At 39.5% G+C, this 25,487-nt stretch overlaps 2 protein-coding genes and 1 long non-coding RNA gene across 3 annotated transcripts; 1 reads left to right on the top strand and 2 right to left on the bottom strand.

The window, feature by feature from the left end:
- Positions 1-1,770: 1,770 nt before the first annotated feature.
- LOC124165739 lies at positions 1,771-3,227 on the bottom strand. Its single transcript, XR_006866304.1, has 3 exons — positions 3,171-3,227; positions 2,683-2,739; positions 1,771-2,275 (listed from the first exon to the last, which is right to left on the bottom strand). It is a non-coding gene; the product is annotated as an uncharacterized LOC124165739 (long non-coding RNA).
- A 3,662-nt stretch (positions 3,228-6,889) lies between these two features.
- LOC124165845 lies at positions 6,890-10,630 on the bottom strand. The gene is made up of 5 exons (XM_046543372.1): positions 10,609-10,630; positions 8,927-9,792; positions 8,231-8,866; positions 7,993-8,173; positions 6,890-6,909 (listed from the first exon to the last, which is right to left on the bottom strand). The coding sequence occupies exons 1-5, from the start codon at positions 10,628-10,630 to the stop codon at positions 6,890-6,892; spliced, it is 1,725 nt and encodes a 574-aa protein (XP_046399328.1).
- LOC124165844 lies at positions 10,582-24,176 on the top strand. Its single transcript, XM_046543371.1, has 2 exons — positions 10,582-14,223; positions 22,387-24,176. Exons 1-2 carry the CDS (start codon positions 10,830-10,832, stop codon positions 24,174-24,176), a joined length of 5,184 nt encoding a protein of 1,727 aa, XP_046399327.1. The 5' UTR covers positions 10,582-10,829.
- The last annotated feature ends 1,311 nt before the right edge of the window (positions 24,177-25,487 follow it).

The following is a 25,487-nucleotide window of genomic DNA, read 5'->3' as shown; positions in this document are numbered from 1 at the left end:
TAGTGGCCAAATCTAGAAGCTCTTTGCAAAACATTTCACCTCGGAATTTTAATATCATATATAAAAACTTAAGAAGCATAGCAATCCATGGAATAGCTCAAATAATTAATATGTACTTTGAGAGAACATAAATTCACAAACATCAACTGTCTAAAGGGGGTAATTCGGAAATAACATTTCGGATATTTAATGAATAAAAACGTCGTGATTCTCCTCGATTGCGTCTATATTTTGTTTAAATTACAATTATTAAACTATTTTTCATGATTTGAGCGCTAAAGTTTCGGGTGAAAGTCCCAATTGATGACACAATCTCTGTTTATTCGATGAACATATTCCAGCCAAAACGAGCCGCTACGTTATCTTGGCTCACCTATGAGATCACAATATTTCCTATCTCTCATCATTCAAGGAACTCACCCGAATGAAATTTCGAGCAATTCGAAAATATCTTTGCAGCCCCTCGAAATAGTTATTAAATTTACAATTATTATGCCACCTCCCATTCTGTAGCTCATTGGCAATCAATCTGCGTCTTGAGATGCTCTTTTGTCATTTTGTGTTATGTGGCGTTCTCTAGTGGGGTATCAGAACACTATAACGGCCAATATTGGTGTAAATATTGGTACGTGTCATACGATGCCTAAAGCCCAATATTTTAACCAATATTGCGCGCCGATATATTGGCCAATAAATTGGCAAGTGTCATACGGGCTTAAGGGTTATATTTATTACTTGTGTGGCATGTCAGGTGGAGACTGCATATTCTACTTTATGAGAATCAATCTTGTGATCAACAAAAACACTATCATTTTAATCTCTTATATAAAACTGATGAGGTAATTTCATTTAAAGCTCATCATGGCCTCTAAAATCAGGATATGAAAAAAAGATTAGTTATTTAGGCACTTCGGAAGTCATTGAGTTAAATTCCAAAAAAATTATAATACTAAGGTATCCATAGATATGATAATAGTAATAGTGTTGTTTCTGTGGTTTTTCAATGCTTTATTTTTCATTCATTCTAATGAGTGAACCTAATCATTCAAATTTTCATTGCATTTATTTGCTGCCTTATGAAGAACCTGATTGAATGAAAGAATTCAGAAGTTGAATTCTTAACACCTGAATATGTATATTGACAGCAGGGGCTGTTGGAGAAGCTGGTCCAAGGTGTGGAATATTATTGAAATGAACAGTCCTGGTTTTTTTTCCTGAGACCACATAATGTAGGTGGAGTGTAACTTAATGTAGATTTTACATTGGAATCACCTCAGATAGTATGTTGCACTTTAATTGGAATGCCTGTAGAGAGTAGGTACTCGAGTACAGGAAACCAATATAACTTCATAACGCTTCTAAATACATCATATTTAAGTTAAATGGATTAGAATCTTATTTGGAGTCATATTGGCAATGCTGCTAACTCTAGCCTTATTTTTTCTTTGTGGAAAGAGTGTTTGGCATTTGGAAGAAGAGGTTTCCATGCCTTTCAAAGAGTGTTTCCACAAAACTTCTCTGGTCAGCAAGTGTCTTTGTAACCTGTGCTGTGCTGCACAACTTGAGCCTAATATTCCATAATGTTCTTGTAGAAGATGATTATAGAGAAGATTAAGTGGTTACAGTTGATTCACTGACTTGCATTTAGGAGATGGTTTTGCTATACGACAAGCATTAATTGATCAAATCTTCCATTAATTTGTGAGAAAAGAATTATCCCTTAAAAGCATAAATTATATCATTAATTTATTCTTGTTTGCAGTTAAAATTTGTAAATGTGTATTTAAGTAATTACCGACAAAACCATTCCTAATTTTGGATTCATTAACAGATAATGCATGTACCTCAGTGAAATATTGTGCATTAGTTTGTTTATTGTGCTTTGGTTAATGAATAAGAGCTGATGGACACCAACCTCGATACTGACTTCACCAGCCTAAAGGTTATGTATTTGTCTTACAAGCTCACAGCTCATTTTTTATATTTCTCTCTCTGATATACATCTAATCAAAGCCATCTCCTCACTGGAATGAACCCATTATGAAACATGATGTTTAGGGCAATCAATGCTGCAGTCAGGGTGTCGTAGGGTGAAATTATAAAAAAATTAAAGGTTTACCCATTGTACCAAACAATGCCTGCTTTGCACAGCTGACAGAAGTTCTGTGTAATTAAAATATATGTTCACGTATGATAAAATCAATCCACCCACCTTGATCTAATGATGCCTCACCACACTGTGTGTCATGCATGCCCACCTCCACTTCATTTGTATCTACAATTAATAAATGAAGCAAATAAATGCATGCCCACCTCCACTTCATTTGTATCTACAATTAATAAATGAAGCAAATAAATTGTTATATTTAATAATGTAAACAAGTTTAACATCTCTCCCTACTTACAACACTGATTGAAGTTTATTTAGCTATATTTTATATTTTTTAATTCAATAAAATACTTGATAATGGTAGTTAGTAGTACCTAGTACATGATACTTAATTGATTCTTGCCTTGTGTGCATTTGCAAAAGGAGAAGTATGAAACTATAAAATTTTATATCTTTCAATTAACATACTTGAGGTGCCATAAAATAATTTTTAAATAGAATTTAAAATGTAACTACAAATAAATAGCATGTATATCCATCATTAATACCCATCCCTTAAGCATATACCTCACCTGTGGATATTACTTCAATGTTTTCACCTATTTCTTGTGATATGAGGTCTGCTTTTTCTATAAAATAAAAAATAATTACATTAAAAGAATGTTGATATGACTTTCATAATTAAAATGCTACCAAAAAAATGAAAATTTAATTGGCACAGCAATGTAAGGTTGACCATCAATAGCCATAATATCTGCAGTTTAATTATTCCAAGGATACCGAATACATGTTAATCAACTATGAGGGACAGTGATAAAAAGCCACTAATATAACATGAAATATTTCTGAAAGCCCTATAGTTACATCGGTTTGTTTAATCTTCATAATTTTAAAATCGTATTTTGTTTATCTATTTCAAGTCTCAGCTATACTTTATTTTTATTTCACTTCTATTTACATCTAAATTTAAATATAATCCGCAAGTATGCATGCACATTCTTTAAGGAATAAATTTTCATGGACATATTTTCTAACTATTTATGCAACACAAAATATTTACCTGCAATTTCATCAGGAGGCATGTTGGAATTAATAAGCATCGGGGTTCTATCCATCAAATCCGGAACAATATTTTGTACCTCTGCATCAATTACCAGGGATTTAGGTGGCCTGCCTTCGCCAGTTTTCATACGATTTTGCTTTTCCTTGGCCGATGCACTCCTTTTGTTTTATGTTAGACCACCATGTTTTGAATTAGGCCTCCGATCGCTGCAACATGATAATTACCTCTTATATTATTGCTGCAAAGGCCATTGAAATGAATGACTTTTCGTGCACTCACATTTTACAGGTAAAGTAAATGAACACACAGGTATTCCATACTGTAAAATTATAAAATGTTAACCTACCTCTCGCGTTATGACAGACAACGTGTGCTACATCTGCGTTATTTGTCGCCAAACATCTTCTTTTCGACGAAGTGTTGCCATATCTCCTCTTTTATTTTCTTTTTTTTACATTTGCAAGTATATCCAGGGATACTTTCCTTTCCATTGGAGTATTATGTCGATATTTATTAGAAGCGGATGCCGTGATCGCGCTTCCGTGAATGTTATTAAAGTCACTCGAATTTACCGCGGTAGTGCGGCGCTGGTTGTCAAGTAAACAAATGTAACGTCGTCGGTGATTGGTCGATCAAATAAGCATTTGCTTGAGCATTTGCTTGAGCATTTGCTTGAGCATTTGCTTGACGAAGCTCGCCTTGTTTCAAATAAGGCCAGCTTGATCAAGACCAGCTTCGTCAAGACGAGCTTATTTGTTGACTATGAAAGCGGCAACCAAATAAGCTCGCCGTGACCAATAAGGCGGTCTTCATGAAGACGGTCTCAAGTAAACAATCAAGACGCGACTATGAATACGGCCCTAGGAGTCGACAAGACTGAAGCCCGTATGACACTTCCCAATTTATTGGCCAATCCATTGGATATTGGATTGTGGACCCACTGACACACACCAATTTCCAGCCCAATCTCCGTTTCACAATATTGGGCACAATTTCTTGGCCAATCTAGATTTTAGAACGGGTTCTATTTTCTCGAGGCCAATCTCCAATCAGAACTCAGTCTTGTCGACTCCTAGTGGCCAAATCTAGAAGCTCTTTGCAAAACATTTCACCTCGGAATTTTAATATCATATATAAAAACTTAAGAAGCATAGCAATCCATGGAATAGCTCAAATAATTAATATGTACTTTGAGAGAACATAAATTCACAAACATCAACTGTCTAAAGGGGGTAATTCGGAAATAACATTTCGGATATTTAATGAATAAAAACGTCGTGATTCTCCTCGATTGCGTCTATATTTTGTTTAAATTACAATTATTAAACTATTTTTCATGATTTGAGCGCTAAAGTTTCGGGTGAAAGTCCCAATTGATGACACAATCTCTGTTTATTCGATGAACATATTCCAGCCAAAACGAGCCGCTACGTTATCTTGGCTCACCTATGAGATCACAATATTTCCTATCTCTCATCATTCAAGGAACTCACCCGAATGAAATTTCGAGCAATTCGAAAATATCTTTGCAGCCCCTCGAAATAGTTATTAAATTTACAATTATTATGCCACCTCCCATTCTGTAGCTCATTGGCAATCAATCTGCGTCTTGAGATGCTCTTTTGTCATTTTGTGTTATGTGGCGTTCTCTAGTGGGGTATCAGAACACTATAACGGCCAATATTGGTGTAAATATTGGTACGTGTCATACGATGCCTAAAGCCCAATATTTTAACCAATATTGCGCGCCGATATATTGGCCAATAAATTGGCAAGTGTCATACGGGCTTGAGTTCTGATTGGAGATTGGCCTCGAGAAAATAGAACCCGTTCTAAAATCTAGATTGGCCAAGAAATTGTGCCCAATATTGTGAAACGGAGATTGGGCTAGAAATTGGTGTGTGTCAGTGGGTCCACAATCCAATATCTAATGGATTGGCCAATAAATTGGCAAGTGTCATACGGGCTTTAGCAACCTTGGAAAATAAGTATCGTAAGTGCAACTAAAAAAGGGATAGAAAGACACGAACATCCTCTTCACAATGTGCACAAATTGTATGCCAAGATCATTCAGACATTTTATGCAATCAGTGCCTGTAGTAGCATAACAGTTTTTAATAACTTTTGTAAATTCATCATACTTTTGTTTCATTAAATTTGTTACTTATCTAATTTATCATTGACAAAAAATCCACATTGTAATTTGTGTTAATGTTACTGTGCTAATGAACATTCATAAAAATGGGAAATGTGGAGTGATATTTCTGGTAGAAGGTATAATATTATGCTTCGCTGCAGTAATAGCTTCAAACAAAATAATTTAATATTAATAAAGACAAAGAATATGTTGAGGAAGTAAATAAGATGGAAAACATCACTTAACTCAGTCTAAATTCATCATAAACTGGTGATATTGTGGAAAAAATGTTTCAGGGTCCATTGGACCCAGTCAGGCTACTACGCGATAATTTTTTTTCAGTCTTCCTAGGGTTAAACAACAGCACATTACGTATAAGGTAAATTTTTTTTTAATCATCTCCCCCAGGGAAATCAGAATTCATCTTACAATGCATACAACCTACTAAACTTGTTGCCTTAACCGAATTTGAGGAAACCTTTCTAAAAAATTAATGTATAACCAGCCCTCCGAAATATTAGCATTGGTCGACATCGATTGTAAATAACTTTCCTTCCACGTAATGCAAAATTACAGGACTTGCCCCGTTGGGAAGTTCTTGCTCCAATAACTGTAGACTTCCATGTCATGAATGCTGAGTTCACTACCAACAATTCAATGAATCCAATCTTTAGATAACACATAACCGACGTATAAATTAATCTGCCATTAATAGTATTATGGGGTCTCAAAGGATGTTCATCTTGCCATTTCCTTACAACAATCCCTTAGGAACAAGAACTTCACACCAAATATACTTTTGCTTACATCATTACAAAAATACTAAGTCAAAGCTAAAAAATCCACCATGATCATAAAACTATTCTAAATTAAACTTGCCATTCATCTCTATGCCTATTGTAGTGCCCCCTTACCTTTAGTTGAACTGGATACGATTTCAATGTTCTGCTTTTCATCTCAAGGCCCTATTTCGGAAATGTATGCACATAGTTACCAATTTTGGGTGTGTAGGAAGGAAGTAGACAAAAAGTGAAATATGACTACACTCTTGGTAAACATATTCATTATTATTACATAACAAAAATTACAAAATATTTTTTAGAAAACCACTCTACTTACAATGTCACATAAATTTAGCAATACACATTTCATTTTCACAAAGTGTTGGCCAAGAACATAAGATAGGATAGCCAGGGCTCACAAGATACATTAAATTGGCTACTATATACTTTGCTTCTCTCCATGAGATATTTTTCAACAATATAATAATTCAAGCTAGCATGTGATTAATAATGAAAGATACTTTGTTTCTTCAACAGGTTAATAAAAATCTTTTTTCCATTTTATTACCGGTTTCAGCTACTACACCATTAGTATTTGATAATGATATTATAGATGAAACTGGTAATAAAATAGAAAAAAATTTAACCTGTGGAAGAAACTAAGTGTCTTTCATTATTAATATGGAGCCCTTCCACCACGTATGTGCTCCAAGTTTCGATCTAGCTTGTGATGACTGTTTCCTCAGAATTCCAACCTAGTGGGATTTTGTCCATCAATTCAGTTACAAAAATTCTGTTCAGGGTGACACAGTACATTCTGCAGAAATGGGCAGAGGTTAATAATACAAAGAATAATTTCTTTGTTAGTATTCAGCCCTACCTATGCCATGTGTAGACAAGCAAAAAAGGGCCATCCTGGCTATCAAAAACATTGGAGTGGCAGCTCAAAAGCTATGGAGCCACATACTGCAGCAAAATTAATAGCCTGCGATGAAGATTTTTTGAGTGACAGCTCTCACAGGAGGGGACCTCATCGCAGGTACAAACAAAATACTGTGTTGGTATGCTGGAATGGGAAGATTCTCAGCAGTGACCAAACCCCAGCCTCTCCACCGGAAACCCTTCACAATCACTCGCTCAAATCTGAAGGAACCTTTGTAAGGGTTTGGGGGCCTAACTAAGGCTGCTTCCGTTGAGTAAACAAACACACAACCACTCATTGTAATAACAACACACAATCACTCATAGTAATAACAACATACATCACTCACCCACACAATCACTCAAACACACAATCACTCACAAAACTTACTCCGTGGGCTAAACTCCGGGAGAAATGCTCAAAATTTAGCGATGGTAATGTCAGGGTACCATGAATTACCAAAGAAATCCTTGCTACCCTTGTAACAATGGAATAGCATAATTTTCTTGCCCATCAAAGTGTGCAAAGACATTGATCAGACCTATGGACAAAATCCCTCTAACAATTCAGGAGGAAATATCTAGAGTCAATATTACCCAAAGGCGTTGATGCATTAACCAGTATAAAAGAGAATCACCCAAAAGAAATACATGGATAGATTGCCCAATGTTATGTCAGGCAAACCTTAATACCCATGCAGTAAACCTGAAGATACTGGTTTTAACACTGGGGAGACATCTGTCATCACAAGCCAGACGATGTGGGGGGGAATCTAAAAAAGTTTTAAAAAATCTCTATTAGACTTTATGTTACAACCATTTCTACCATATACATTTAAATTATGCTACACATTAAGCATAAGATAATGCCAGTCTTACCCTTTTTATTCTAGCTTTCTCAACTCCTCTAGGTGTTCACTAATAGCCTGAATTATTCTCCTTCTGGTCGTAACTCGTGGCTTCCCATTGATACTCTCACCTAAGAGTAATCTAATTCCCTCAGTACCAGATATACTGAAAATTTCCACCAGCTTCTCCAAATCAATACCAGCTGTGGCCATTTTGGAAATCATTGAGCTTGAAATAACTCTCCCTAGGGTTTGTAATGTTGCCACCTTCTGCGCCTTCCTTACAGCTTGCAATTTCCTGTTATTCAGTTCCTGTAAAGATAAAGAATTAGTAAGGAGTACTTCATTACTTATCTCAAAATGTCTTACGAGTCCATCAAGTAATTGGCAATCAATCATTGCATTATGGGTTCCACTCTTTATTCGTTGCCATTCCTCTCCTTGCAGGTATACTGATGCAAGCTCTTCAAGTTTTCTGCAACTACCCTGACTAATGAGCTTCAATGAGTCAGTAACCCCATACACATTTTTCAAAAGATCGTCGCTCAGGTCCAACTTCTGCAGCCATGATAAAATGCGAGGAGCATCAAATCGGACAATGTTGTGCCCAACTAACACCACCCTTGACTCAAAACTGGATAAGAAACTGATGAATTTCTCACCAACAACCCTTGGAGGGGTTGTTTCAACTCTCTGGTTGTATAGGAAAAGTTCTCCATTAACAACCCTTAACCCTGTCTTCTCTGCTGCAATTGGATGAAATGTTTTGCTGGGCATCATGTAATAATTAAATTCACATTGCCCACTTTTACATGCAAGCTGCACAATATCTGCAGTGGAGGCAAATCCAGTGGTCTCAATGTCCACAATTACAAATGTCACCTCATTTAGAGGTGGTGGCAATTCTCTTGTCATCTCCTCCAATAAAGCACAGCCTAGATCAGCTTCCATAGCAGATTGGTAACATATTCCCTCTCTACTTTCATGTGATGATATCTTTTGCTTCTGCAATGATTTCAGAAACAACCTATGTCACTTCACAGGGACTGTTACTTGCCTCCTTACTTTGGCCTTTATTTTCTCTTCCATTCTGCTGGAATAGGACTTAGTGAGACTACCAGGGGAAAGGTCCAGCTTCCTGTTTATGCCAATAACATGGTTGGGGCCTAAATTCTTCTGGCAGGCAGCAGCAGCCACTCTTATATTCAAGGCAGCAGATGAACCATAGTGGCGGTTCTTAGGAGCCCTTATTGCTACCATTTGGTTGAAAGACGCATTTGCCTGTGAAGAATCACCAGGAGCAATTTTACTAGATTCTGCTGCAAAATTTTCCAATATCTTTTCTAGGGCTGATTTAAGGGCACGCACTTCAAGTGGTTTCCCACGGGGCAAACTTTTGTGAGAGTAATTGTCAGTGTCCCCTTTACACCACTCTCCACACCCTTGGTGATCCCCAAAATCATGATTGGCAATATTAATGATTGCCCTTCTTGTTCCCTCTTCATCTCCCCTGTTTTGGTCCACAGCATATGAGAAACATCTCTTCAAATATGGTAAAACATTTCTGCCAAAGAGCTGCCGATGACTTGCAGAAGCTCGATATAGCCAAGCAGAGAAACGCTTCTTAGTATGGTTGATATCAGCCCATTTCTGTACAGAGTGCTGCGACTCCCTTTGTACAGCTGCCAGCGTTGAGGAGTCACCATCTCCTATGAGAGTTGTCACTCGAACACCAGCAGTCAAAAAATCTTCATTGCAGGATATTAATTTTGCTGCAGTATATGGCTCCATAGCTTTGTAGCTGCCACTCCAATTTTTTCGGCAGTCGTGATCGTTCTTGTCATGCCCCTGACTACACATTGCACAGGTAGTGGTACATACGTCAAATGCAAGAACTTTTTTGGAGCGGTATCCAATGACAGATCCATGCCCTGCAAATGCAAAAAGAAATTTTAATCGTTAATATAGAGGGACAAATAATACATAATTTATTTCTCAGAAATTATAATGAAACCAACCAGATTTACTGTAGGGATATGGATAGGGGGATAGGGATATGGGAAGGGTTGAGGGCACATCTGGGGAGGCGGTGTTTTGGTTTCAGCGGAGGTTCGTAGTCCCAAAGATTTTTTAACAGTGCATTATTTGTTTTATCAAATGTAAGGGCAAATTTTTCTAGAGTAGATTTTAGTTTCGCTAGAATAGAAATACGATTTTTAATCTGTTATTATTAGATAAGTACGTAATATAATGGTTCCAACGAAAAATATAATAATTATCATTGTGGAGGAAATTTGTAAATGCTATAATCACCTGTTGAAGCACGGACGCAAGGTTACGATTCCAGCGCCTCACGCCGTCTGCTGCGGCCCAACGCGCATGCGCGGGAATACTTCGGCAGGCGCCCTCTCTCGCCGCTCCGGCCAAAATTCTCGTCCGCGCACTGACATTCTCTCTTCTGACTACAACCTCAACAGCGTGCGGACCTCATCCAACTGCATCAGCCGAGCACTATCAACGAGCGCAGCCCGCCTCATCCAGAATATTTTTAGTTGTGTATCTTTGTCCTTATTGCAATTTTCAATACACAATTAGCAAAGATAAGCCAGGAAATTTTAATTTACTCCTGCAATAATCATTTGGTGACCCCGACGTGATTCTTTGCATGAATCAACCACGTGGCTGCGATCGGTTTCCGAGTCGTATTTCTTATTCGAGAGAGCAGTCTTCAACGAGAAGGAGCTTACTTCGACTGCTGCGCGACCGCATGTGCAGTTTTCCCGACGAGCGTCATCACGCCTGTGGAAACCACGCCGGTGGAACGACGGAGCGAGCGGCTGTTCTGCCGATTCTACCTTTCCTGTCGACGATGGCCGTCTCTGGTGAGTGTAATCATTTTTGGTTCTGGCTCTTCCTTCTCCCATTGTAATCCTCAGTATCCTTTGATGCAATAAGTTACCAAGCTAACATGAGTGAGGATCTTAAAAAATTAATTCATAAGCGGGGTCTAATAAAATCTCGCCTCACGAGGTTTAAGGCGTACTTGGACGACGAAGAACGAGACCTCGCGGAGTTTCAGTTATCAAGCCGTTTGTCAAGGCTGCGAGAGTGCTGGTCGGAATTTAATTCTATTCAAACAGAAATTGAATTATTACCATCAGAATCTAAATCTGTAAGCGAAGCTCTTGCCGAAAGAGAAGCTTTTGAAGATACTTATTTTGAGTTGGAGACCCGTTTTGAAGAGCTTATCAAAAGTGGAACTTTAACTTCGTCAAATTCGCCTCCAAACGTCAATGCCTCAATCGCCGGACTCCAGCTGCCCGCGTTAAATTTGCCATCTTTCAGTGGAGCATACGAGGAATGGGTTCCATTTCATGACACTTTTCAGTCTCTAATTCATGATAATGCATCGCTCTCTCCCATTCAAAAACTCCATTATCTTAAATCATCTTTAAAGGGAGCGGCTTCTCAATTACTGGATAGTTTAGAGATTTCTGCCACTAACTACCAAGTGGCTTGGCAATTATTAAAGGACCGCTATGAGAATAAAAGAATAATCATAAACAAGCACGTACAAGAAATTATGAATTTCCCTCCGATAGCCAAGGAATCGGTGGCAGCGTTAAGGCGTCTTTTGGACGAAACTCTGAAGCACGTTAGAGCCTTGAAGGCTTTGGGTCAACCCACAGAGCAATGGGATACCCTATTAATTCACATAGTTTCCCATAAATTGGACTCGACAACAAGGAGAGCATGGGAATTAACATTGAGTTCAAATGAACTACCAGTTTTCGAGGACTTAATTTCATTTTTATCCCAGCGTTGCAAAATCTTGGAGGCATCTGAAAATGATCAGTGCGCTCACCAAAGGCCCATTCAGTATGTATCCCCGGGAAAATCTACAGTGCATTCTCGTCCACCGGGGGAATATTCTCGCAAGTCAAGCGTTCATGTTGCCGCGCAACCCTCCTCTTGTGCGTTCTGTGAGAAGTCTCATCAGCTATTCCAATGCAGCGCTTTCCAGAAGTTACCGACTTCTGATAAGATAAATAAATGCAGAAATCTAAAGTTATGTATGAATTGCCTGCGCCGGGGCCACATGACAATTAATTGCAAATCGACTTCGTGCAAGAAATGTGGGAAGAGGCATAACACATTATTGCATTTGGAGCAACCCATTCACGATTCTTCCGCCTCCTCCACTCAACAGCCTCAAACGGCCGGAAACGAGTTTTGCCTCCACAACAGCGATGAATCTCAACAAATCATTTTGGCCACTGCCATCATCAACATCGCGGATTCACGAGGCCATTTGCATAGTTGCAGAGCATTGTTGGACTCTGGTTCTCAATCGAATCTCATAACAGAATCACTTTCTCGATCCTTGGGACTTAAAAGAATTAAGGCTTCCAAACCTATTATGGGCATCAATCAAAATATATCCCGAGCATCTCATTATGTTACTACTAGCATCAAATCAAGGATAAATGCTTTCACATCGGAACTAGATTTCATAGTTCTTCCCCGTATCACCGGGGATTTACCATCAACAACAGTGCGTCGTTCGTCATTTCATGCACCCAAGAATATTCAACTCGCTGATCCCTGCTTCTATCGCCCCAGTAGAATAGACTTACTTCTTGGTGCCGAGATATTCTGGCGTCTGATGTGTGTTGGCCAAATCCGAATTTCTGATAACTTACCTACCCTACAGAAAACTATTTTAGGATGGGTGGTATCAGGAAAAATTACAACTAACGTTTGCTCACCTCATTCATTACCACCAAGTGTCTGTAATATTAGCACACTAGGGGACAGCTTGGAGGATACTATGCAGAGATTTTGGGAAATTGAACAAGTAAATAAGAGGGAAAATTTTCTCTCAGAAGAAGAAAAGGCTGTCGAAGAACATTTCAAACGCCACTTCAGTCGCAGTTTGGGAGGAAGATTTTCAGTTAGACTTCCGTTTCGCCATGATCCACACCTGTTAGGTGACTCAAAAACCAATGCACTTCTTCGATTTAAAAAATTTGAAAGGCGATTTACTGCCGATCAACAATTAAAAGTGGAATACGGCAATTTTCTTAATGAATATTTAGAACTGGATCACATGGATTTGTTAGATGAATCTGATTCTGAGAACCATACATCAAAAACAGTGTTTTATTTACCCCATCATGCGGTCATAAAACATACCAATGCCGCTAAAAAATTAAGAGTTGTATTCGACGGTTCAGCGAAGAGTTCAACTGGCATTTCTTTGAACGATATTCTGATGGTCGGTCCAGTGGTCCAAAGGGACTTGTTCTCAATTCTTCTTACCTTCAGGTCATACGCTTTTGCCGTCACCACGGACATTCAGCACATGTATCGGCAAATTAAGCTTCAATCACCTGACACCGACATGCAGTTAATTTTGTGGAGGGATTCCGTGAAGGAGGAATTGAGGACCTATCGCCTAAACACCGTTACCTATGGATTATCGTCATCATCTTTTTTAGCCACCAGATGCCTCTTGCAGCTAGCCATCGAGGGACGAGCGGAATTTCCTTTGGCATCAGCAGCTTTGGAAAACAACTGTTACATGGATGACATCATGTCAGGAGCTAATACACTCGAGGAGGCCTTAGAATTGCAAGCAGAATTGAAGAAATTGCTTGAATCTGCTCAATTTAAACTTCATAAATGGTGCGCAAACCATCCATCTATCCTAGAAAGGATCCCGATTGAAGATCAAGAAACATTGTATCAACTCCCAAATGAATCTGAAAATACCATCAGGACTCTAGGGATGCAGTGGCAACCAATGATGGATCATTTTTCTTTTATTGTTCCTCCCATCGATAATCAAGTTCAATTTTCAAAACGCAGCATTTTGTCTGATATATCTAAATTATTCGATCCATTGGGGCTCTTAGGACCAATAATCGCAGAGGCCAAAATAATAATGCAGAAACTTTGGCAACTCAAGCTGCAATGGGACGAATCTATTCCTACCCATATCCACACTGAATGGTTGGAATTCCGACGGCAGCTTGCAGAAATCCATCGGATACAGATACCCAGAAGTATTATAAATGGCGGTGGAAACCACAACGATGACCAGCTGCATGGATTCTGTGATGCTTCAGAAGCTGCGTACGGCGCCTGTATTTACGTACGTTCCGTTAACGACAAGGGAAAAATAAAAGTGACATTATTGTGTGCAAAATCCCGAGTCGCTCCATTAAAACAAATGACTATTCCGCGACTGGAACTTTGTGCTGCATTATTATTAGCGCAATTAGCTTCAAAGGTATCAAGTCATCTCAAGTGTCAGCGTTATTTTCTTTGGACGGACTCGAAGATAGTTTTAGCTTGGCTTTTGTGGCATTTTTTAGTGTCCCCCCCCCCCCCCAAAATTTCTGGTACCCCCCCCCCAGAAATTCCTCGAACTTCCTATAGGACTACTGCGGAGAAATACTTCTCCTTGGCAAGCAAGGGGAAATCGGTGCTAAGGCCTTAGTATTGCACTTGGAGTGAGAAGTTTTACCATTGTCCTATCACAAACTCTCTCTCCCTCCAACACCTCACCCCAGTATCTCCTTCCCCTCCATGTGTTCCAATGAACGATTCCTCTGAGGTCTCCAACCCAGATGTTGAGGGGAAAATTCTGGGTGCTGGCTTTGTCTCAAAACCAGGGAATGGTGTTTTGCGGAGCGGCCGTTTCTGCAGGGGCAGTGACGCATCAGTGGGCGGTTGTTGAATTCGCCTGGCTACCCCTCCACTCCCTGGAAGAAGCCCTCCCCTCAAATGCTGTCTCGCCTTGCTTAGGCGAGCCCTTTTTCTTCCTGACCTGCATGGGAGTCACATGTCTTGTGAGCCATGGCATATTTAGAGCAATTTTCTGCTGGTAATGTTTCCTTGGGATCATGAATTTACTATCATTGTTTTCTGTAATACTTCTGATTTTTTTTGAATACTCTACTTTGAATAGATATCGTACGGTAATAACTCGTAAATTATTTTTTGGCTGCCTTTTTCTTGTGAGCTGTTTTTCTTGTTTGTGGAGTCTTTTCCCTGATCCAGCATGTGACCGACGGTTGGAGTATTTCCCCTGTCTGGACTTACGTGAAAAATCAACCAGATTTTACGACGTAACGTAACATATTGGTAGCAGAGCTGAGGTTCGATTTCCTGTCCTTTCGTCGAGGTCTCCGAGTACTGGACAATGGTGACAATTCTCCACTATTTCTCCACTTTTTGCAGTTTCTGGTTGTTTCTCCTCTTAAAAGTGAGTTATTTTATGTTCCATTAAGTGCTTTTTGGTTCGTGTGGGATTACGTGACTAGTGTTGCCGACTTTTCCTCGTGGTCCTATGCCATTTGACATTAATGTTCGTAATGCTCGTAATGTTCTTGATAATTTGGATAGCAGCTAGTTATTCTCGCACCCCTCTTTTCTTATTGGATTCTTCCAGTAATGAGAGATAGTTTTATTTCTCGCTTTTTCTCTCTCTTTTTCTCGTTGTCGTCACTTCACTTTTCAAAATGCCTGGAGGTACTGAAAACCCGTACGAGAAAACTTATTTAACCACGGGCGAGGATCGTAAGGCCAGGGGTACGGCTAATGTGTCCGTAGGAAGTGAAGTTTCTAATAATGAACGGGAATCTTCTTTAGAAGTGGTTCCACCTCGCCCAACGCACGAGGAAAGTAGTGATGTTCTCGTCTCTCACGAAATGTCTGCTTCTCAGACATTGCCAGTTTCTGAAGGGTTAGTAATTGTCAAACAATTACTCAGTGATTTTCCGCCATTTGAAGTGTCAAACAGTGAGAATTGGTTTAATTTCATGTTAAAAGTTAATGAAATCGTTTCTTTGTCTTTGGTTCCTCTGTCAACGTTATTGTACCTTGTAGTATCTAAACTTCCTGCCAGCTCTCGTCATTTTTGGTTGTCTATGTTAAACTTGAATCTCGCATGGTCTGAAATCACTGAAAAAGTTTGGGCTAGAATTGTTAGTGACAGAGAGTTTGATCGCTTGATCACTACGAAAGTTAAGAGATTTCAGTTCCCTCGCGAAACGCCCCACGATTTCGTGTGTTCTGTGCGTAATGCCACTCAGGTGCTGGGTTTGCAGTATTCCGAGTCTTCTATGGTGCGACTCATTATTCAAGGGTTAAATCCTTTAACAAAATCTGCAATTATGTTCTCAAATCAGCCTAACACATTTGTAGAATTGGACTCTGTTATCACGCAGGCTTCTAAACATTTAATGGACTGTGCTGAATATTCCAACACTTTCCATCGTATCTCTAGGAATCCGTCTTCTGTTGCCTCTTCCAGTGCGCCTAGGGAAGTTTCTTTTCCTATTAATTGTTCTTACTGTCATAAACCTGGCCACAAAGTGAACGAGTGTCGCAAAAGACGACGATTTACTCAGCCTGCCGTGAGTTTGATGAGCGTCCGTGACAAGTGTTCGACTCGATTGCCAATATTATCTATTAATCTTCATTCTATGCCATGCCAGGCTTTAATTGACACTGGGTGTTCAGTTTCACTGTGTGATGAAGATTTCTTTGCTTCTCTGAAATGTTGCCGGAGAAAGGTTATTCGTAAGAATGTTGACGTCGATTTAATCACTGTGTCGGGGCAGCCTTTTCATATTAATTCCTCTGTCTCACTCAAGGTTCAAATAGGCAAGTTTTCTTGGAACCACGTGTTTTATCTAGCTAATATCCCGTTTCCCGTGTTACTGGGTGTGGATTTCATTTGTAATTCAAAGATGATTATTCGTCCGGCGAACGTCAGTTTTGAAATTGCCCCGAATTCTCTTTTTTCTTTTACGGACAATTGCGAAGCGTTTAAATCGGCGCCATTTAGTAACTCGTCCGAATCTCATGTTCTGTCGTCCACTGAAATCACGTTGTGTGATAAGTTGAAGGGCTTATTGTCAAAATTTCCTGATGTGATTTCTCAAGAATTGGGGGTCACATCTGTTATGACATACGAAATTGAACTGCTAGATTCAACTCCGATTCGATCCCATCCTTATTCGTTGTCACCTCCAAAGGCTAATTTAATGAAGAAGCACATCCAATCTTTACTTGATAAGAAAGTGATTGAGGTTTCCAATTCAAACTGGTGTTCGCCAGCTTTTCTAGTGCCTAAAAAGGATGGATCTGAAAGATTAGTGGTTGATTACCGTAAGTTGAACAAAGTTGTTAAATCAGACGGTTATCCAACACCTTCTGTTGAACATGCATTCCAATATCTTGCTGATGCAAAATATTTCACTGTTCTTGATCTCAATTCTGCCTTTCATCAAATACCATTATCTGAGAATTCTAAGAAATTAACTGCTTTTGTGACGCCGTTCGGAGTGTACCAATATAATAGATTGCCATTTGGTTTTGTAAATTCTCCTCAAATATTCACTCGTCTCATTAATGAAGTATTGGGCGATTTGAAATATTCATGTGTCTACCCATATATTGATGACTTGTGTATCTATTCCAAGTCTGCTGAAGACCATGTATCTCATGTTAATGCTGTCCTCAACAAACTACGCAGTGCCGGTTTGACGGTGTGCGAGGACAAGGTTAAGCTTGGTGTGGAATCACTCACTTTTCTGGGCCATCTCATCACAAATGGAACCTTGCAAGTTGATCCTGAGAGAGTGAGACCAATTGAACAATTCCCAGTTCCCAGAAATGTGAAGGAAGTGGCCAGATTCATTGGACTTTGTGGGTTTTACTGCAAATTTATTCCAAGGTATTCTGAAATTTCTATGCCACTGAATCGCTTAAAACGTAAAAATGTTCCTTTTCAATGGACAGCTGTTGAAAATGAGGCTTTCTGTCAGTTGAAGAAAGCTCTCACCAATCCACCAGTATTATCTTTCCCTCGATTTGACGAGGAATTTCATTTATTTGTCGATGCCAGTAATTTGGCGGTTGGTGCCGTTCTGAATCACAAAGTAAATGGTGATTTTGTCCCTGTGGCTTTCGCTAGTAAGGCACTCTTGGAACATGAACGTAAATTTTCTTCTTATGAATTGGAGTGTCACGCAATTCATTTTGGAATTCAAAAATTCAGTGTTTACTTACAAGTAAAACCATTTCACTTGTACACTGATAATGGTGCCTTGACATGGCTTTTCTCTCATCCTAAGCAGTTGGGCAAATTAGGCCGGATGGTTCTTAAATTATCCTCTTATAAATTCACTGTGCATCATGTTCGAGGATCAGCTAATTCTGTCGCAGATTGTCTTTCTCGCATTGAGCCATCCTCATCTACAAATAGTCATTTAGATGTGGAATCAATCACTCATAAGGAGTCAGCTGTTCCTTATTCTTGTGTGTTACATAAATTGCCTTTGTCATTCGTTGACATTCGAAAACACCAAGAAACTGATCTCGTTCTAAAGGATATTTTCAATCAGATTAATAATAATTCCTTGAACGACAAAAACTATTTTCTGAAGGGACAGCTATTATGTTATGGGAATTCTAAAATTAAGCGAGGAAGAGCTGTTCTGCCTACGGTCTTGAGGCCTATGATTTTTCAATATTTTCACTGCTCTAGTATGTCTGCTCACTTGGGCATGGCTAAAACTTATGATAAGATTAGCAGACACTTTTGGTGGAAGGATATGAAAAGAGAGGTTTATGACATGGTCAGAAAATGCCATCTGTGTCAAACTTGTAAACCCAGAAATGCTCCACCTCCTGGCATGCTATCATCGAAAAATCCTTCTGAGGTTTGGGAAAGACTTTATATTGACTTTGTGGGTCCTTTACCTTTGACTAAAGGTGGACACCAATATATACTTTCTCTTATTGATGGTTTTTCTAAATTCTGTTTTCTTGAGCCAGTTCGTAAGGCTACTGCTGGTTCAGTTGTTTCAATACTCACTCAAAGAGTATTCCCGAAATTCGGTTTTCCTAAATATTTGGTGTCTGATAATGCACAAGTTTTCAAATCTCATGCCGTTAAGGAGATGTGTTTGCAACTGGGGGTTAAGCAAATTTTTGTTTCTCCATACTATCCCTGTTCTAATCAGGTAGAGAGATTGCATAGAAATCTAAAATCTGCACTTGCTATTTTGTGCAATAATGCTCACCATATGTGGGACTCTATGCTTGCTGACTTAAATTTTGCCCTGAACACTGCCTCATATGAGAGCAGTGGATTTTCTCCTGCCAAAATAATTTTCGGCAGAGAACTTAAGCATCCTTTAATTAATCAGTGGGACATTCCAAAATCTTTATTCGAGAATGATCTCAGCGATAATGACAGACAAGCCTGCCTGAATCATGTTATTGCTAATTTAAAAAAGGCCAGAAACAGGTATAAAGAATCCTATAATAAATCTCACTCCCAAATCACTTTCTGTGTGGGAGATCTTGTTCTCTGCAAAAACCATCCTGTCAGTTCTAAAGGTGAACAGAAAATGGCAAAACTGGAACCTCTGTGGAAAGGACCTTTCGTCCTTAAAAAGTATCTCTCTCCTGTAACAGTTATTCTGGAAGTTTCTCCTGGGAAAGAGAAAATTTGTCATGTTTCTCATTTAAAGGCATATCATGGTGGCATTGCTAATTCCAGTAATTAAAAGGAGAGAAATATCATTGATTTTTTTTTTATTCTTTTTTTAATGAATGCTAATGTTTGCTCTCTCAAATACTATTTGATGCTTGATTTCGGTGTTGTATTTCTATTGATTCCTATTAATATTGTTTTGATTAATGAATAATAAGTCTATTTCTATGCTTGTAATTGAAATTGTTCTGAAATATTGTATTGTACTTGCTTATTCTCATCTGCTTAATTCACTCATGTAATTTAGTGTTGGTCTACTGTGATTGTGAGATGGGGTAAGGTGGAGGAATTATGGGTGCTTGGAGGGAGAGGACGGGAGATTAACTTGGGGGGAAATCCCCGAGATGGCTCGTTTCCAGATAAGCTGTGGAGGTGGCCCCAGTTATTAAGATTCAATTGTGTTTTGTGTCACCTTTTCTCCACCAAGACTTTATGGACATTCTCACAATTCTGGACAGTGATAAGTGTCGTGATTTTGCAGTGTTCAATATTCTATCGATGGCTGAGTGATTGAATTGATCAGCTGATTTTAAGACTGCCTACTGTGTTTTAGTGTGGCTTTTGGCGTTGAGTTGCGACCTTCATCGCCCGACAAGTATGAACTTTCATCTTGTCGCAACCAGCATGTAGCTCTCATTTCTATTGTTAATTGAAGAGTGAAATTTAGAGTGATTTCTTTTGTTGATGCAATATGCAGTTCTCATTTTGTTAGCATCGCCTATGATTCTTTTTTGACTTGTTTAATTAATACTGAGAGATATATATACACATCTTGATTAAATTTAGTCAGTACTTGTTCAATAGCTGACATGAATACCATATGCCTTATAAATTGTTAATAATTATTGGAAAATCGAGGAATTTAGTGCAATCTATTGTCATTTACGTAATCTTGTTGAATTTTGGAGGATTCTTTATTGATAATTAATTATGGACTGATAATATTTACAAACATGGAGGGTTTAAATGGGAGAAATACTAATGCCAATGTATATTAATTAAGTGAGACACATATTATGCTGAATATTTTTGCTGGTATTTTGATAACTAATAATTATTTAGTGAATAACCGTATTTTTGAATAAACTTGTACTTAATGATTATATAATATGGGGTATATATTTTGTTGGTCGACCCTAACTTTCTCTTGGGTTGCAATATGAATTTTGGGTAGAAGTTAAAACCCATTTTTGTGAATCGTTGTTTTTTGATAAGGTGGTTGAACCCAACTAATGGGACAACCCAGGGTTCCCATGAACCCAACTGCTTCACCAACCCAATCTTGCCCATTTACTAAGTGGTTGGTTATTGTATTGCTTTACTTGGTTTTTAAAAAAAAAAAACCCACAAAATATCTCTGATGAGAGAAGGAACATTTGAGTTTGGTAAAGATATCCTGGTGTTATACCAATAAAAATCTTCCCAGTTCCTTCTAGTTGCTGATGGTAATTATTTGTAATTTTGATTCACTGTTCACCGAAACAAGCATCACTTTATGACATATTGATTATTAATTTTATTTTCTTGCTATGTAATACTAAATAATTTACTCTATATCTATCAGCAATATTTCTTGTCTCACTCTTGTAATTATGTCATGTTACTCACTTAAGAATTCTGTTGAATTCCAAACATCACTCCTGAGGTTATTATTTACAGAGTGATAAAAATGTATGTTCTTGTCAAAACTATTTTTGAGTGATATTTCTTGAATACTATTGTCTCAATCAATAAACTTTTTATATTCAGTTCAATTCTAACCACTGAATAATGGTTTTTGTGAAATTCATGGGGGTTAAACAGTGGGGGTTCATCCAGTGAAAACCAGTGGACCTGTGATGCCTCGATAAGTTTTCTAGGCATTAATCAGTTCTTGGTGGACGTGTCTTGGTCCCCAAGTTCAAGCAATTTTTGTGGTCATTTTCCTACAGAGGATGTGGCATTTTTTAGTGTCCCCCCCCCCCCCAAAATTTCTGGTACCCCCCCCCCCCAGAAATTCCTCGAACTTCCTCGAACTTCCTCCGAACTTATCCGCAGAACTTCTCCCGCCAAGAACTTTTCGCGCTAAGGTTTTTTCGCGCAAAGGATTTTTTGCGCAAAGGGTCCCTGTAGCAAAGTGCCCTGTCTCGCAAAATCCTGTCTCTGGAAAATCCTGTCTCTGGAAACAGTCTCTGAAACAGCCTCCGAAGCAGCCTCCGAACCAGCCTCCGAACCAGCCTACCTGCAATGCAAGACTTATATAGGACTACTGCGGAGAAATACTTCTCCTTGGCAAGCAAGGGGAAATCGGTGCTAAGGCCTTAGTATTGCACTTGGAGTGAGAAGTTTTACCATTGTCCTATCACAAACTCTCTCTCCCTCCAACACCTCACCCCAGTATCTCCTTCCCCTCCATGTGTTCCAATGAACGATTCCTCTGAGGTCTCCAACCCAGATGTTGAGGGGAAAATTCTGGGTGCTGGCTTTGTCTCAAAACCAGGGAATGGTGTTTTGCGGAGCGGCCGTTTCTGCAGGGGCAGTGACGCATCAGTGGGCGGTTGTTGAATTCGCCTGGCTACCCCTCCACTCCCTGGAAGAAGCCCTCCCCTCAAATGCTGTCTCGCCTTGCTTAGGCGAGCCCTTTTTCTTCCTGACCTGCATGGGAGTCACATGTCTTGTGAGCCATGGCATATTTAGAGCAATTTTCTGCTGGTAATGTTTCCTTGGGATCATGAATTTACTATCATTGTTTTCTGTAATACTTCTGATTTTTTTTGAATACTCTACTTTGAATAGATATCGTACGGTAATAACTCGTAAATTATTTTTTGGCTGCCTTTTTCTTGTGAGCTGTTTTTCTTGTTTGTGGAGTCTTTTCCCTGATCCAGCATGTGACCGACGGTTGGAGTATTTCCCCTGTCTGGACTTACGTGAAAAATCAACCAGATTTTACGACGTAACGTAACACTTTCATCCCCATCTAAAACTTGGAAAACATTCATTGCTAACCGGGTTGCAGCGATACAGGAGCTAACTGATAACATGGAGTGGGGCCACGTTCCCTCTTCTGAGAATCCGGCTGATGTATTATCCCGAGGTTCTTTTCCGCTTCAACTTCTTCACTGCAACTTATGGTGGTCCGGGCCAACATGGATAAGTGATTTCAACTCAATTCCTCCATATGAACACCATGCTGATGATTATTCCGACGCGCAGCTTGAGAGAAACTCTGATTACCTCCAGGTCCATCTTGCTGTTCATGTTAGCAGCGATATCTTCAAGAGATTTTCATCATTTTCCCAATTGAAGAGGGTCATCGCCTATTGCCTCCGATTTGTAAATAACAGTAGGCTACCGAAACGTCAACGAAAAATAGGAATACTAACTTTGGGCGAAATTCAAGATGCTCTGTTTCATTCAATTAAGGTCATTCAATCTCAGCATTTCGGTCCAGAATTAGAAGCTTTGAGGAAGGAAAAGGAGGTGCCCCCTAGAAGCAACCTGAGATCCTTAAACCCTTTTCTGGATGACAAGGGTGTGATCAGAGTGGGCGGCAGACTTGAAAATTCACGACTAAATTATGACCGGAAGCATCCAATTGTTTTGCCAAAAAATGAGCATTTTACTGAATTGATAGTAAAAGAATTTCATATATTATCCTTACATTCAGGACCTCAAGCGCTCTTATGTGAGGTTCGACAATTTTACTGGCCTATTCATGGCAGAAAACTAGCCCACAAGGTAGTAAGCAAATGTTTAAATTGCTTTAAAGTGTACCCTTCCACTTCTAAGCAACTCATGGGACAACTTCCACCTCCAAGAGTGGCACCCAGCAGAGCCTTTAGCAACACTGGCATCGATTATTTTGGTCCTGTGTGGTTTCGACGGGTGCAACAGAGGCGCAGTCCACCCGTTAAGGGCTACGCGGCTCTTTTCATATGCCTTTCCACAAAGGCTATCCATCTGGAGCTCGTCAGCGATCTTACTACTGCTTCTTTTTTGGCAGCTTTGAGACGCTTTATGGCACGCAGAGGGAGACCGCATGACTTTTACAGCGACAACGCTACCAATTTCGTGGGAGCAAGAAACGAGTTGATAGCACTACGCAGATTATTCCAATCACAGCAGCATCAATACGAGGTCTCTCGCTCTTTATCAGAATACAATGTGGCGTGGCATTTCATACCACCCAGGTCTCCGCATTTCGGGGGTCTCTGGGAAACAGGCGTCAAATCTGCAAAACGCCATCTTCTACGAGTGATCGGCAAGGCTATCCTTACGTATGAAGAATTAACTACACTGCTAGCGCAAATTGAAGCTTGCATCAACTCACGCCCTATCACCCCCATGTCTAACGATCCTAATGACCTAATGCCTCTCACTCCCGGCCACTTCCTAATTGGCCAACCCTTAACCTCAATGCCAGAGCCAGATTTGATTGCTCTCCAGGTCAACCGACTGTCGCGGTGGCAACATGTGCAGCAGCTCTTCCAGGCCTTCTGGAGGAGATGGTCGACGGAGTATTTGTCCAGTCTTCAGCAGCGGACCAAGTGGACGGTTAAGTCGGAGAATCTAAGAGTTGGGACACTGGTGCTGCTCGTCGAGGAAAACCAGCCCCCTCTTCAGTGGAGGACCGGAAGAGTGTTGGAGCTTCATCCAGGGGGAGATGGCTTATGCGGTGTCGTTACCGTAAAAACCTACACGGGTGTTTTTAAGAGAGCTATTAATAAGCTGTGCATTCTACCAATTGAGAATTAAGAATGTTTTGTGTTTTCATGTATTATTTTCATATCATTTATTTCAAAGCAGAATCTGTTTCATTTTTAGATTTTTATTATGCTTTTTTTTTTCTTTCATTCCAATTGTTTATTTTTGCATGTCATTGAAAGCGCCTGCTTTCAAGGTGGGCGGTATGTTGAAGCACGGACGCAAGGTTACGATTCCAGCGCCTCACGCCGTCTGCTGCGGCCCAACGCGCATGCGCGGGAATACTTCGGCAGGCGCCCTCTCTCGCCGCTCCGGCCAAAATTCTCGTCCGCGCACTGACATTCTCTCTTCTGACTACAACCTCAACAGCGTGCGGACCTCATCCAACTGCATCAGCCGAGCACTATCAACGAGCGCAGCCCGCCTCATCCAGAATATTTTTAGTTGTGTATCTTTGTCCTTATTGCAATTTTCAATACACAATTAGCAAAGATAAGCCAGGAAATTTTAATTTACTCCTGCAATAATCACACCAATTCCAAACTATAGGTGCTTGTATTCGACAGAAAACCCATATTAATAATGAGCGAAAACCAAAACTTGAAGGAAAAACTTCGAATGCCAATTCGAATTATTTTTGCATTCACAGTTGCTATTTGTATTCAGTTAGTTTTCATCAATGAATTTGCTGTAACTGCATTGGTATTGTGCAAATCTGAATGCAATAATGGTTACAATTGTATATTATTGTTATTAAAGCTCTGTAACAGAAAATCCTATGATCATCCCATTCGGACATTTTTCGGATCATCCGACTTCGGATATCCGTGGGAGATCCGACGGATATCCTGATTGCCGGCAGACCTAGATAGGACAGCGGACCTGAAACGGATATTCTGCTTGCATTGCTATATGCTTGCATTTGACAGAAACCCCGTATTAAAAATGGGCGAAAACCAAAATTTGCAGGAAAAACTTCAAATGTTAACTCGAATATTTTTTTGCAGTCAGAGTTGTTATTTGTATTCATTTAGTTTTCTTCAATGAATATGGTACAACTGCATTGGTATCGTGCAAATCTGAATGCAATAATGGTAACAATAGTATATTATTGTTATTATAGCTCTGTAACAGAATATCCTATGATCATCCCATTCGGACATTTTTCGGATCATCCGGCTTCGGATATCCGTGGGAGATCCGACGGATATCCTGATTGCCGGCGGACCTAGATAGGACATTGCGGACCTGAAACGGATATCCGTAGGATATCCGGTGTTGTTAGGGTAGTCTCTAACATAAGTACGGTTTTGATGGAAGTTCGGGCCACTCTCAATATAAACAAATGTGGCAACAAGTGGA

This window comes from Ischnura elegans, chromosome 9, assembly GCF_921293095.1.
Source record: "Ischnura elegans chromosome 9, ioIscEleg1.1, whole genome shotgun sequence".
Taxonomy (NCBI): Eukaryota; Metazoa; Arthropoda; class Insecta; order Odonata; family Coenagrionidae; genus Ischnura; species Ischnura elegans.
Note: the sequence above shows the minus strand (reverse complement) of the source record. Positions and strands in the feature narration are given on the sequence as shown.

Excerpts from the sequence above, each read along its gene's own strand:
- LOC124165845 (XM_046543372.1), bottom strand. The coding sequence starts at position 10,630 with ATGCGGTCGCGCAGCAGTCGAA. Across the intron at positions 9,793-10,608 it reads GCGGTCGCGCAGCAGTCGAA|GGCATGGATCTGTCATTGGA; the intron begins GTAAGCTCCTTC and ends TTGCATTTGCAG. Across the intron at positions 8,174-8,230 it reads GCCAATTACTTGATGGACTC|GAACTGAATAACAGGAAATT; the intron begins GTAAGACATTTT and ends TTATCTTTACAG.
- LOC124165844 (XM_046543371.1), top strand. The coding sequence starts at position 10,830 with ATGAGTGAGGATCTTAAAAAATTAATTCATAAGCGGGGTCTAATAAAA. Across the intron at positions 14,224-22,386 it reads GAAGATAGTTTTAGCTTGGC|TTTCATCCCCATCTAAAACT; the intron begins TTTTGTGGCATT and ends GTAACGTAACAC.